This window comes from Botryllus schlosseri, chromosome 1, assembly GCF_051294905.1.
Source record: "Botryllus schlosseri isolate E-star chromosome 1, Bs_hap1, whole genome shotgun sequence".
NCBI lineage: Eukaryota > Metazoa > Chordata > Ascidiacea > Stolidobranchia > Styelidae > Botryllus > Botryllus schlosseri.
The window spans coordinates 16,323,285-16,337,564 of NC_137236.1; the positions used below are offsets into that span (position 1 = coordinate 16,323,285).

Consider the following 14,280-nt stretch of genomic DNA (forward strand, 5'->3'; position numbering starts at 1 on the left):
CGCTGTTCGGCTGAAACTTCTTGTCTTTTATTTATTTTATGTAGGCCACCTTATCCATGATTTTCATCACTCATCTAGTACAAATAAAAAAGTTATACACAGAACTACCTAGAACTACCGAGTGGCTTTTTTGACGCATTACACTTTTTCTACCTTCAGGCATCGCAGTTTCATATTCTTGAAAGTGGTTTTGTATCTGATAAACGCAGAAAAGCCGTTTGTAACAACAGAACTTTGTTAATATCGACTCGGTCTAACTGTGTTAGCAACAACATCCCATGTAATAGAAGGCCCTGGATCTTCCTCGTTCTAAGTCACCAAAGCTCTGTAATATTATATTTCTGAAGCTCAGCGTGTTACAGGACATGAAATTTGAAATGTACCATTAGATCAAGCCGACATCTGTATTGTCCATACTAATATACTAGGGTTGTACAAGGGCAAAGGGTCTTTGCTCCGGTCTACGAGATGGATCTTCGGGGGGAGAGTGAGCTGAATCTAGTGAATTGAATGCATATGAGGACTGAGGGCATGGGTGCATTATGTTTAGTCAGGCCCTCTCGAAGAACAGATTTATGGAAGTCATGATCTTTCCATTGACATAAGGAGTAACAAAAGGTGTGGATTCGATAAAGATAATATGGTTTTCGTTCATTACATGGTCGAAATGCCAGCAAATAATTGGGGTAAAATGTCAGATGGTGGACGCTGCTGCTACCAAGTATCTGTACAAGGGCGTCTCATATTTAGGCAAGGATAGGACAGGACACCTCTTCCATAATCTATACATTTGCCAAGCATAGTAATGTGAAGAGTCTGATGTAATCCATCTCGAAACAATGTTACGTGAATGTGGCTGTATACGCTTGGAGAAGCAAACGAAGTCCTAGTTGACACTATTGTCAAAAGTTGCTTGAAGCTACCCAGGACCAGAAGGAACACAGGCAGCTTCATGTAGCCACACTTTTCAAAGCTATCAACTTGTTGATAAGCGTAACGGCGAGATGCCAGTGTAGAGATCGAATTTGTACACATATATATTGAGTTCACTGCAACCTGAGGTAACTGTTTCCTTCAGAAACAACACAAACAAGAAACCAGTGACGGTTAAATGTTATAACGAAACAAAACCAGGGGGATATTATTGGTCAGGTTGCAAGGCAGTAATCTATGAGGGTACCAACAAGTCGACGATGGTCCGTGCATGTTTTCTTAGAATGTGAATGATCGTCTACTTGCCAAAATGCCGATACTCTAAAAATATGCAAATCGAGGATTAGTTGCAAAATTGAATTATGCAAATCTTATCTGATAAGCTTTATGATATGTCAGCAATAACCAACAATGATGATGTGGCTAAGGCCGATCTGGAACCTACTCTAAATTTTTAAAGAACGTGCTCAAATACCAAATGCGCACCAGAGCAACACTTATATGTTACACCAAAAAACGGCGATTTGTTTTATAAGTGTTGACCTAAGGTGTATGTAAAATATTGCAAGTAGCTGTAAGCGCAATAAACAATGGTTTTTGATGCCGTTTGTTGAGATTTGTGCTGATTTTTAGCTCCGGTAAATGCATTTAATCGAAGTAGATTCAACATGCGTCAAAAAAGCCACATGGTAGTTCTAGGTAGTTCGAAGTTCCGGTAGTTCTAGTGTTAACGAATCTGGTGCCTTGTGGTATCGTCGGAAGCGTCACGGGTTAAAATATTACATTCGCAACCAGCTATCTTGGAGGAAATGGATTTTCAGAACTCGTTCATATCAAATCAAAGACGCGGATTTTCGAGACACGACCATTATAATAATACAATAAATGCACCTGCAAAATTTGCCTTGATCATAATTGATTCTACGTGTAGTGAAAAACAAATTGGTCGTTTCCTGGCAAGTCGAGTGGTTAAAAAACTAATGAATGGTACGCAATGATGAAAGATTGAGAAACACTGCTAGATATTTGAAAAAGTTTGAGAAGCACAACTAGATCCTTTAATTTTCTACTTATCCATCGAGAAGTCTTGTCATGACTTATAAAGCATAATTTTTACTTGTAATTAAGTACAAATTTACAGCGTTGCTTCGTTTCTACCCGAGTACCAGCGATGACTACTTCGACAATCTCTGCTATCAGGCAACCAGATTTGCTTTGAAAGGCGAATCACGATGATAGCGGCATATATGTTACGTGCGGGTACTAACCACCACACAACTTGTTGTCTTTAGTTGCACATCCCGTAGTTTGGCATTGGCAATGTGTGCCGTTATATCCGTTGGCGCAAACGCATTTTCCGCAATCACATTGTCCGTGGTCCCTGGAATATTATAAAAGAAATTGGCGGGTAAAAATGAAAGTAGGATGTGGTAGCGTAATATCCCTATGCGTGCTACGCAACAAATACAGGAAGGAAATATAAGTGTAAACTACAGGCCAAGTTGCAAATTAGACCATTGGTACGTTCTTTTATCGAATTTCGGTTTTCCAATAGGTGTGGGGGCGGGCAATTTCTCGAGTCGGCGGGCATCATATAAGGAATGAAGAACTTAACCAACCGGATTCCTCTGTCGATACATTAATCGCGTATTTACCCACCTATACAAGAAATAAATCGTATTCAGTGTAAACTTAAGTTCAAAGCATAGAGGCCAAAAACAGTAGTTATTGTATTTATTAACGTATTGTCCATAGCTATTGTAGTCAATGAGACATCTGTGGTCGGCCAAAGTTGTCAACAAGTTAATTGAACTCTGTCTGCATGTCGGACGTAGAAACCCTTAGTAAACACTGCATCAGTGAGCATCAGTTCGATTGGAATCTGGCTTTGTCTTGTTAATGTTCATGGTTGGAAATTATTGCTTACGAATTTATGTAGACCCGAACAGACACTATAATTTGACATGGCATGGACGTCGTGGTGGATTGGGGCATCATCATGTAAGGCAGGAAAGTGTATGCGGACCGCTCAAAATCCCATCGCGGGCCGTATGTTAACCGCGCCAATGATGTAAACTATGAAATACACCAAGCCTTATGATATCCCAGCGGTGGAGCGGACCCTGTTCACAGTGGCGGCTCGTCCTATAGGGCAACTGGGGCATTGCCCCACCTAAAATTCTGTTCAATAACAATTTAACCATTTATAGACGCACAGCAATCAATATATACCGAGATCACAGCGAAACCCGCGTTCTTCTTGTGCTTTCGCTTGCAAACGCCCATACATAGCGAAGTCTCTGCGAAAATCGAATTCTCTTCTGTGTTTTCGCTTTGTGAATGCCTAGCCTAGCGCTCATAACAAGCTTTCACTATCTATTCTCTCAAAGCCGCGCACAATAACGAAACGGTGATTTACTCTCTCCTATTCGTAAAATGGCCGAGCAACCGGGGCAAATATGCCTACTCGCCCCTAAGGTGTGATGTAACAATCGTATCTATATCTGAACTCGGTTACCGTAATATGCGTTGAGTCGACCTTTGCTGGAATAGGTCGATTTTGACGGTGTTTCGCACCATGATAATTCTTGAAACTTGGTATGATATGTCGTGAAGGTAGTATTTAACACTGCTCCAAGTTTTAGGCTTGCTACTTAAAGATAATGGTAGTAATTCCGTTTCCGAAGTTCAGTGTGTGCTGATCTATCATGTACATAGTACAGCAAACGGATTTTACTCAAAAGCCGGTATTGGTCTCCATTGATTTTGACGATGTTCTATACCGAGATCGGTCATGACATTTGGCACGGTAAGTGTTAGTATCGACCGATGTAACAAGTTTTAAGTTTGTCACTGAACTATGTGGGTGGTAATTTCGTTTCCAAAGTCGAGTAAGAGCTGACTCTTCATTTATCGCCAACAAATTTACGCAAAAGCCGTTATTGGTCTCTATTGATTTTAACGATGTTCCATACCTAGATCTGTCATGAGCTTTCACACGGTATGTCTTGATTTTAGTATCGAACGCGGTGCCAAGTCTTAAAGTTGACACTCAATGATTGAGGCAGTCATTTCGTTTTCGAGGTCGAGTATGGTAGAGATGCGCGCTGATCTGATACTTAGCCTACCTATACGTCATTGCGGATCTCACGCAAAAGCCGGTGTCGGTCTGTGCTCAGGGCCGTAACAGCACTTCGTCAGGCCCCCCCAAAACGTTGGCCGTGGGCCCCCCATAGGGTGATAAACCTAACCCCAGACCCCCCTTTGGCTGTCCGCTTTTTGACGCTATTTCCCATCTGCATTGGGGGACCGTTTGGTGAATCAGCTTTTCCCGCCTAGACGCGCGAAGCGCGAAAAATTTCAGTAAATCATGATTGAATCAGGCAATATCATCGGGAATTACATATATATTGCTATCAATTTTGATCCTCTTCCTGCTCACGTAATCAGATTTACCGGTAGAGCTGAGCGAGGTATGTTTTAAAACGTAGGACCGCCCAATAATAATTAGACAACTTCGGGCGTATACCCATTGGCAGGAACGAAACAGCACTTCGTCAGCCTCGCCCCCCCACAAAAACTTGGGTTTGGGGGTCTCATAGGGTGATAAACCGACCCCCTCATCACAGTGTTCGCTTTTGCCACGAAATTAGCTGCACTGCTTAGTGAGCCAGCTCGAAGCGCGAAAATTTTCGATAATTCATGATACAATCGGTCAATAAGATCGGGAATTGCTAATATATTGCTATCAATATCTTGTCCTCTCTGGTCACGTTATCAGATTTACCTGAAACTGTAGGGCCCGTTAATAATAATTAAACATCTTCGGACGGACCCGTTGGTATGACTTCGTTACATGATTTTATTTCGTGATCTCCTGTCTGCTATATCAAAAATATAGAATCGCTCAAACGTACTAAACTAAAAGACGCACACGATTTCAAATTGGTATTTCTTCACAGGCATATATTTTTTTCCTGCTGGATGGTATTTGTCTTCTGAGGTTCAGATTGCCAAGACAGGAAGCAACATATGGCGCCAGTCATTTAGGCGCCTATGGACAATTAAACCTATTATTTTGTATATATAACGAAGTTTTCGGTCTGCGTAAGGGCAGTCTGTTTCGGCCAAGCTTTTCGTGCTGCCGATCGTTCTGGCACACTTCTTGGAGTCGCATGTAATAAGTCCTAAATCGTTATATATCTTGGTGCGTAGTGGCGTATTAATGGCCAACGCCGATATGTCCATTTCTATCAATCTTGCGTGTTTTTTTCTTATGGGAAGAGTACCAAATAATCAAGATATTTGGCAACTTTAAATCGCGCGCAGCGCGAAAAATTTTGGAAAATATTGCGTAAATTTTCAAAAAATACTCTATAATTTATGCTAATTCACGAAATAATTTGGGGCCCCCTTCGAGCTCGGGCCCCCCCCAATTGGGGGGTTTGGGGTGCGGCAGTTACGGTGCTGTCTGTGCTAATCTATAGTCTGCGTTCCATAACGAGATCGGTGATGATATTTCCAATGGTATATCTCGATGATCGCATGAAACAGCTAACCAAGATTCTCGGTTTGCATTCAAGTATTCGCATAATTTTATGTTCGCCAATGTCCATTTCACTGTGAAATTGTGGCCTTCAAACCATTTGCTTACAATCCCCTGTCAATTGCGATAGCTATTTCATTTTCGATGTCGGCTAACAGCTGATCATTCGATCAGCCTATTCCTCGATCTATTTTACTCAAAGTTCGGTGTTCGTCTGTTTGCATTGATTTTGACAGTGTACCATACCGGAATGGGTTATGAGATTACGTATGCTACTTCTCGATGATTTCTTGTAACAGTATACTAAGTTACGGCTTTTATTCATGTATTTATATATTAATATATTTTCCAACGGCGATTTCGCAGCAGACTTATAGACAGTGAGCCGTATGTGTTGTGTCACAGTCTCCAGTTTCAAGGCCAAAATGTCCTACGTTGTTCCGAGACCGAAGTTCCGAGGCTGCTGTCCTTAGTTCTTCAAAGACCATTCAAATTGATGTTCTGGATTCAATATGACAGGCCCAATCTATGAGATAACAATTGCGTATGTGTCCGAACTCGTTGACCTTTCCAGTTAGTCTTACGCAATCTCTCGAGTTCTAGTCATTGGAATTAGTCAGGTCAAGTCAAGTGCGAACATGAATCGTATTGAATCTTTATTCCGTACGTAGTTTACGCAGTTGCCTTTAGAGCGAAAATGAGAGGTCTAGAAGTTGTCCAGTCTATTGATCCAATCGTACGCCGGGTGCCTCCGCTTTGGTTGCCTATTATCACCTGGTCGTAACCAGAGATGGCCACAGTCCGGTTCAGGAGCAGGAGCAGGATTTCAATGTTTTTTTACCTGGCCGGACTGGATCCGGATTTCGAATTTGGGGTGACGGTCGGATTTTAGGGTCTATCGATTTGCGTAATCTATAACTCTACCATGAAATCAAAACGCATGCTACTAAGGATGACCTGATACTTGATTCGTGGCATAGAGACGATTCTTAGTTCACGTACATTTTGTAAAATAATCCTTTGATTAAAAATAAATGAATAAAACATTTGTTACCACACTTCAAGTCACGGCTCACCGGCAAACCTCTCGCGGCACCTACGTTAAAATCACTGTTGTCGGGAAATTCATGTGACCATCATAAAGTTACTTTTTTACGTTGGAAAACGCCATTGTGACGTCATGTTGATAAAAGTCGCTCGCAGCCCTTGCCCCACCACCCGATATTGTCACGAGCCGCCACTGCCTGTTCACGTGTAACACCTCTACAGAGCGACATTAGGTGGCGCGAGTATATAGAACCAACTGCATCTCTGGGATATATCATCATAATCCTGGCAACCTATACCTCGCTGGATTAAAAGTTTACCAGAATTCTCAGGAAATTCCTCTCGCGAAATCTTATTCAACTTTATGCGCCACGATCAACCGTTTTAAATAGACCAGTGTCTCCCAAACTTTTTTGAGCTAACGCCCCCCTGGACAACGAATGAAGTGCCACCGCCCCCCGACACCCCCTCTCACCACGCCTGATCATAAAACGCAAGTTGTTATGCATTTAATACAGCTAATATTGAGACGAATGAAGCTGGTGTATCATTATCATCACTCTCTTCATATTGGGTTTGAGTTTTGATATGAACAATATCACTCTAAAATCTTCCGTGTTCACTTCATGGAGGCCTACTGGCAGTTGGTTTCTGCTGTAAGTCAGGAACGTGATCACGACGATGAGAAAATGCTCAATCAAATATGAGCGGCGAAGGGCAATGACGAAAAAGCCAACTCGACTCCAGTGAGAGGGTTTATTTTTTATTCAATTGTGTATCCAGAACGATTGATTGGAGATATTGAACTTTTGGTTGAACTCAAAATTGTTCTACACTACAACTAGGGTTACCATATTTTAGGAATCTGAAAAGAGGACGCTATTTCAAACTTTCAGACTTACAATACTGATTTAAAATTCGGAAAAATGGTAAATTTTTCCGAGTTAGCGGCTGGTTGACTAAAAAAATGATTTTTTCTGGCTCACGTCCTAAAAAATCTGCCAGACCGTGCGTTGATTTCCTTTATATGAGTCCAATTACCACGTATATTTAACCAACATTTGTAAAAAATAGGACACATTCTCAACAAAGAGCACATTTAGACGTCCTCCGAGGACACAAAAAAGAGGACAAATCCTCTTAAAAAAGGACGTATGGTAACCCTATAACTACAATGTAAACAGCTGCTCAAACATTTCATGCCTGGAAACTACACAGAATGGATTGATTATCCGGTGAGTAATTTCTAATTGGAATATATCCTTGAACCAAATCACCACCCTCGTGTAATTTTGTGAGATGAATGATTCATGTTTCTCCATCAAATTAGGCATGAGAGCTGGAACGGTAGCTCAAAGCAGTGCCATGTTCACCTTTATCAGATTTCATCTTTACTAAGAACGGATATATTCTACCCTTAAATTTTGAGAAATACAACCGTCAAGTATGAGTGATCTCGTTTCTCGCAACCAGAACGCCGTGTCGTAGGCCACGGTGACAGCGCTATGGAAAATAAACGATCGTTTGAAACAGATAATAAATTCACACAAGACAGTTTCTCTTAAAAAGCCATCACATCTTGCAGTGAGCAATAACTGCTCAAAAATACTTTGTAGTTCTCACAGCAGCACACAAGGAACCTCGCTTTTCGGAGATGCTGCCGACTGCCAAATTAGTCTATTGATGAACAGGAATAACATTGGCAAGTAACAATGGACTTTTCCGGCACAGCTGAATAAATAGACGGACGACCCTGAATTGCCCTTACTGAATCTATTTTGCATTTTTCCTGATAACCTAGCTGCTTTATTAATCAATCGTTTCAACACTATACGCAGCAGTTGCCTTCTAAACCTACATCGCCTGCATTTGCTCTCAGCGCCCCCTTACCGCCCAATTTTTTAGCCAGCGCCCCCCAATCGCCCATTTCATGGCCAGCGCCCCCTTCACGCTGGCGAACGCCCCCAGGGGGGCGCTGGCGCCCACTTTGGGAACCACTGAAATAGACGATGAGCATCTTCTCGAATATGCCAACTTTATCATCTCCGCCCTAAAATAGACCTCGAGCCAAGCCGAGTATTTGAGTATGACTCATTACGACGTCATAATAGTAAGGAAGATGTGAAAAGTTCAAATATATATCATTTGTGCCACAGGTCGGGAACCTTTTTCGTCCGAAGAGTCATATTGGACCGTTTTAACATTTTAACTCATAAAGAGCCATATATGTCAATCAACTGTTACGTCACCATTGAAAATTCGTGATGTCATTGTAGCACTTATTCGAACTCACTGCTGTGATACGACCAATCGAGGTGGAAATGATGTAGAAACTGTTATTTTCGATGATTAATTAACTCTCAGTGGCAAGAATCGCATGATTTCAGTATTCTATAGTATCATGTTTCACTACTATAGGCTCGAATCATTAGAATTAACACTCGATTTAGATTCGACTACTCGAATCATTGTGCTCAGCGCCATTATACGATTTGTATATAAAAAAGGCAAGAACGCAAGTGTATCGTGCTACAAGTCGGCAACTCGAGAATATTTCTAAAAAATATCGGCCCGTAGTAAATTGAACAATGCATAGTCGCAGCCATACTTGGACAACTAGATAATTGCAGTTGTCTAACTGAACTAATTAGAGCGAAAGTAATTTGCGAAACGTTGACATGCTCTTATTTTGATTCTTATCTGATTTCGGCATTTCCTGAAAATGCTACAGGACAACTGTATAGTGCAAAGTGGGCCACGGTAGGACTGCAAGAGATACTGCAAGCAGCCAAGCGAAAAAGCAGAATCATAAGAAGACCAAACGAAAGAATTCTCGCAACAGAATCGATGGCGAATCTACTGAAACTAACGTTGATTTATGTAAATGAATTATCAAATAGAACACCACATCTGGAACAATATATACAGACCTACAAATGGCTATCGACTCTAAACCCAACGAAATCATGCGCAACGTATACGACAGACAACAAGCTCCGACAATAATGAAAGGGAAAGCCATCCGATAGTGCGCGATAAATTGTATTTATCGACCCACATACCCCAACCATTTCAACCACAACCTATCCCAAGCATACTAACCTCCCATCCCATCCCATATTCCCAACCCTTCCCCGACCCATATCACTCCGCCACCAATACCCACCAAAATTATCCACCAACCATCATAAACGATAAAACTACGACTGCGAAGACTTAATATGAACAATACACGCATACGAACGCCAATTAGCGGCGGCTTCTACTACGACTTCAACTACAAATTCACCTTCGACAACGGCTGCGATGAGATTACCTGATGATCGGGACGAATCTAACCGAAAGAATTGCATTTATGAAATTATTGCTATTTCATGTATACATAATTGAATAAAAATCACAAAACAGTAGGACTACGGACATTTGGCATCGTCATGCTTATGAGAATGAAGTTTGGTTTGATACGAACTGTACTTAATTTTGGATAGATATCTTTCCAATTGGGATTTCAACTAGAATTCTAAGTTTTAACGAATTTAGTTATTCAAATTTGAGTAGCCACAGTTTAGTTCTAATCCAACTCAGATAAGTTGCAAATTTTCGAGTTGTCTAATATGGTCGCAATACCTTGAATGCCAAAAGAACTACATATAATAGGCAAATCTAATTACAGTGGCAGGCAGATTCCGTACCAAGTCTTATTTTACTTTCACTCACTCGCACTGCTGCCCGTTTCCACCCTGCATTAAGCAAAGGGCATCGTTCACTGTTGATGAATCGCATTGACAATTCAAGCCTTGCCAGCCTGCCTCGCACTCGCATATACCGCACGTCAGATTGCCTTGGTTACTGCACAGCGTGCTGTTGGCGGCTTGGCCCGGGCAGTTGCAATCGCATATGTATTCTGAGATCGTAAAACAGATAGGCTATTATTCGGATCTGATCAAAGCAATATTTGCTGGTAACAGACGTGGTCTAGTCAATTAGAAGTAGCAGTACGGTCGTAAACGGCTACTCCAGTACAAGTAGCGGTAATCAAGGAAATAGAGTGGAAGTAAAAATAGAAATGAAATTAGGTTGTAAATTCTTACTCAAAGGCACAGGTATGAGTAGCGTTTCAAAGTGAATAAAAGTGAGTGTTCCAGGACTAGTATTGACCAAAAAGTTCAATGCTGTTAAGTGGGATCGAAAGTAGTCCACATATTTTCCCCCTGTGTCATTAAAACCTTCTTGAGTAGTCTCGTAAAGTAGAAGTAGGATACTCTGTCATTAGCTATTTCTGTTTAGTGCTCAAATACACTGTGGGACCCCCGCGCACCCCACATTTTTAGTTCAAATTTAGCACCATTATCGTGCACCGTGTCAGCTATATTATGGAAATATTAACTGTTGGCTAGAGATGAGCAACAACAAAATGACTTTTCTTGAAAATAACACCTCACTATTTATGTATAAATTAGGAAGACTTATTATTTCCAAGCGAATTCTTTAGTTGTATCTCGTGTAACACGTCGCCGTGTCATGAAAATACGCGCCGTCGATTTGATATGAACGAGTGTTGAAAATCCATTTCCACATAGTTTGGTGGTGGTGCATGTAATAGTAACACGTAACGCTTCCGACGACATCTTTGCATAAGATCGCAACACAGTACCAAATAACATCCAGCCTAAGAATTTCTATCTAGCAGCTCATCTTGCAGTTTTTCTGGAATAGCTAATATGTATATCACATGAGAAATTGGATTTCCGCAAAGAAAGTTTTTCGAAAACTCCAACAGAAAATCTCTAAACAGCTATGTTTGTATCAGTAGGCTATTGTCAATTTGGCAATTAAAATGACTTAGTGACAGGAGAATATTTCATCTCCGACGGTCATTATGTTAATACGAGCCTTGAAGTTTTAGTAATGAAGCGAAAGTGTTTCGTGATTTCTCTAATTTAAAACATAATACAAATCGGGCTTCTAACCATTTTGCAAATTTGGCGGATTCGCGTGCCTCTGTAGATAAGCCATGCGGTAGTTACAGTATTGGCAGGTATGCAATTTGTTACCGGCGTAACGAGCCTGCAGCGCATAGTTGTAACGGTTGAAGTGGAAGTAGTAAAGGTCTTAAAACGCAACCAGAAAGTAGTGGAAGAAGGAAAAATCCCAGGAAGTAATTCGAAAAATAGTCGCGCTCAGTCACCCAAGCACCGGAAGTGGTCAAAGTAGCCATCTCCTGGACCCAAGTACAAATGAAAATGACATCGTGAATCTCTACTCAAGTACAAGAACATGTAGCGATCTCCACGTAAGTAAAAGCAGGTATTTTAGGCTTAAAGTGACGCCGAAAAACTGAAAACCGTTAAGTAAAAGTGGAGGTTGTCTAACACATTACCGCTTGAGTAAGCAGTGCAAGTTAGTAAAACCTACTTGAGCACTCCGGAGAAGTTGGAATGATTCGTTGCTGACCACCTCTTTCCAGTAGCAAAGAAGCAACAACATTTTAATAAGTGGAAAGTTATTACCTGCACATTCAATACGGGCGGTCCGCATATGCATGTCAATTTTATAGACAGGGTTGCCATTGACATGGACCCAAAAATAAGGACAGTCGAAAAATTAGATCAGCATTGAAAAGTGTTTTTGTGCATACTTTGTATTTACACGAGCCGTGGCATATCACAGTCAATACTTTTAGCAAAAAATAACTTTCTCCAGCAACTTCTTGTTATTAGAAAGTGCTTCATGGATCTCACGACAGCTGAGGTCTTGGTCTACCTTTGCTTCCGGCCGAAACAGCACTTCGTCAGCCCCCCCCAAAAAAAATACCGTTGGTCTGGGGCCTCTCATACGGTGATTAACCAAACTTCATCACTTCGTTCTGATTAGACACGTCAACCTAGATGGAATAAGGCTGTACACTAAGTTTGGACAAATCAATTTTTGAGCGTATGGAGCATGAACTCCACTAACAACGATTGTAGTCTTGGTCCACGTTGGAATCGGGGAATATTCCTTTTGCAATCGTAGTAGAGGAATGATTGCGGGTGTTTGACGGTGTAGAATGCCCAGTTACCCTCAGCAGTAGCTGCCACTTGTGGTCTGTGGTCCGTGGTCGTTGGTGCTGATAGACTTGTGAGAAAATTATTAATCGACTGGTTCGAATCTATCATTATGACACTCCTCTTGTGTTTTGGGGTATCAATGTGGGTTGAAATAGCGGTCTTTGCTATGACCCCCAGGTTAATGTCACAATTGCAGATATTGCAATGTGCGAAACACTCACCCTAGCTTCCTTTGATACTTTTGAATTCAATCTCTTAATCGTCACGAAAAAGTTTTTAGGCCTGATCATTTTAACTAATCAGATTTATCGTTAATAGTAGATAAAACTATATGTGCGATATAATTTAGATAAATTTATCAATGATTTAGAGCTTTACTATTTTTAACCCAAGTGTCGACTACACTGCGCCCTTTTTCAGTACCTATAAATGCTGCCTTTCCCACAGCTTATATTCTGCTGTAGGCTAAACAGCGATAGCTTGGTACAGCCGAAACTTCTATACTACTCACTTCCCTAGCTATCTAACCACTAGGAAGTCAAATCTTGTGATGTGTACGCCACAGGAGTTCCGTTCATTCATGATGTCATAAAAGCTCGACGCGAATGCATAATTTTAAAATATTATGCAACACAGATATAAGAGGAAAACGACCTAAGTTCTGTAGCTGTTGGAAATATTACAAAATGAGGACGCAAGTCGAAAAGAAGGACATTACCTAGAAATAAGGACATTCGAGTTTTCTAAGACGTGGCCCTTAAAAATAAGGACAAATCTTAGAAATAAAGACGGTATGGCAACACTGTTTATAGACCAGGGGTTATCAACCTGTGGACCATGATTAAAAAAATTTAATATCGCACTTCTATTTATTTATCGTCCCGCTGTCTACTTACTATAATTGTATATATAGTTGTTTAATAAAATGATTTTGTTCAAATTTTTCCGAAGGTTTCAAAACAATAGTTGGTCATTGAGTTTTTAGAATTTCCTAATGGTGCCACAGTGTGGAAAAGGCTGGGGACCCCTGTCGTAGACACTTTGTCATCAAGAGGATGTCGCTTGCGTGTGAGGATGTGACGTATACAAACGAGAGTTTCAAGACTCACCCAGATCGATGGTGACTACATCAGTGAGAGAACTTGAAGTCAGATTGATTTGGTGCGATCCCTCCATGCACTCGTTGGCCGTAAAGCTCAATTCGAACGTTACCTGAAACGCAACGCTACATGCAAGATGTCTGGTATAATTTCAAACTGACAGACGAATTTATGGTTTGTTCCGACAAAACTGCATGGAAACTCTAATTTGAAACACCAAATACTAATAAGGTTGGAGAAGTCCAGGGTTGTAACCAAGTCACATGGATCCGAGTCACACAAGTCAATCTCACTTTTAAAGTTTATACTCGAGTCAAGTCGAGTCATTTTCAATTCACCGCCGAGTCAAGTCCGAGTCCAAGTCAGCGAGCTGAGGGTCGAGTCCGAGTCATATGAACTTTTCGCCCAGTGTAATATGCTAACTTTCCTCACTTTTAGCAGTTTATTAGCGTGGTTACTTTACCGTTACAATGAAATGTCGGTCTTGGTCGTATGAGTATCGAGTCATATGACTTGGTTCGAGTCATGCAAAATGACTCGAGTCCAAGTCGAGTCAAGACACAGATTGACTCGAGTCAAGTCGAGTCACTAAAAATCGTGACTC

At 41.1% G+C, this 14,280-nt stretch overlaps 1 protein-coding gene across 1 annotated transcript in view; it reads right to left on the reverse strand.

The window, feature by feature from the left end:
- Positions 1 to 14,280, reverse strand: part of LOC145433717 (integrin beta-2-like) — a 53,023-nt gene that overhangs the window by 10,647 nt on the left and 28,096 nt on the right. Inside the window, exons 10-12 of the mRNA XM_080310912.1 lie at positions 13,686 to 13,788; positions 10,244 to 10,430; positions 2,202 to 2,314 (exon numbers count right to left, since the gene is read on the reverse strand). Coding sequence (XP_080167038.1) covers positions 2,202 to 2,314; positions 10,244 to 10,430; positions 13,686 to 13,788 — 403 coding nt within the window. The remainder of the gene's footprint in view (positions 1 to 2,201; positions 2,315 to 10,243; positions 10,431 to 13,685; positions 13,789 to 14,280) is intronic.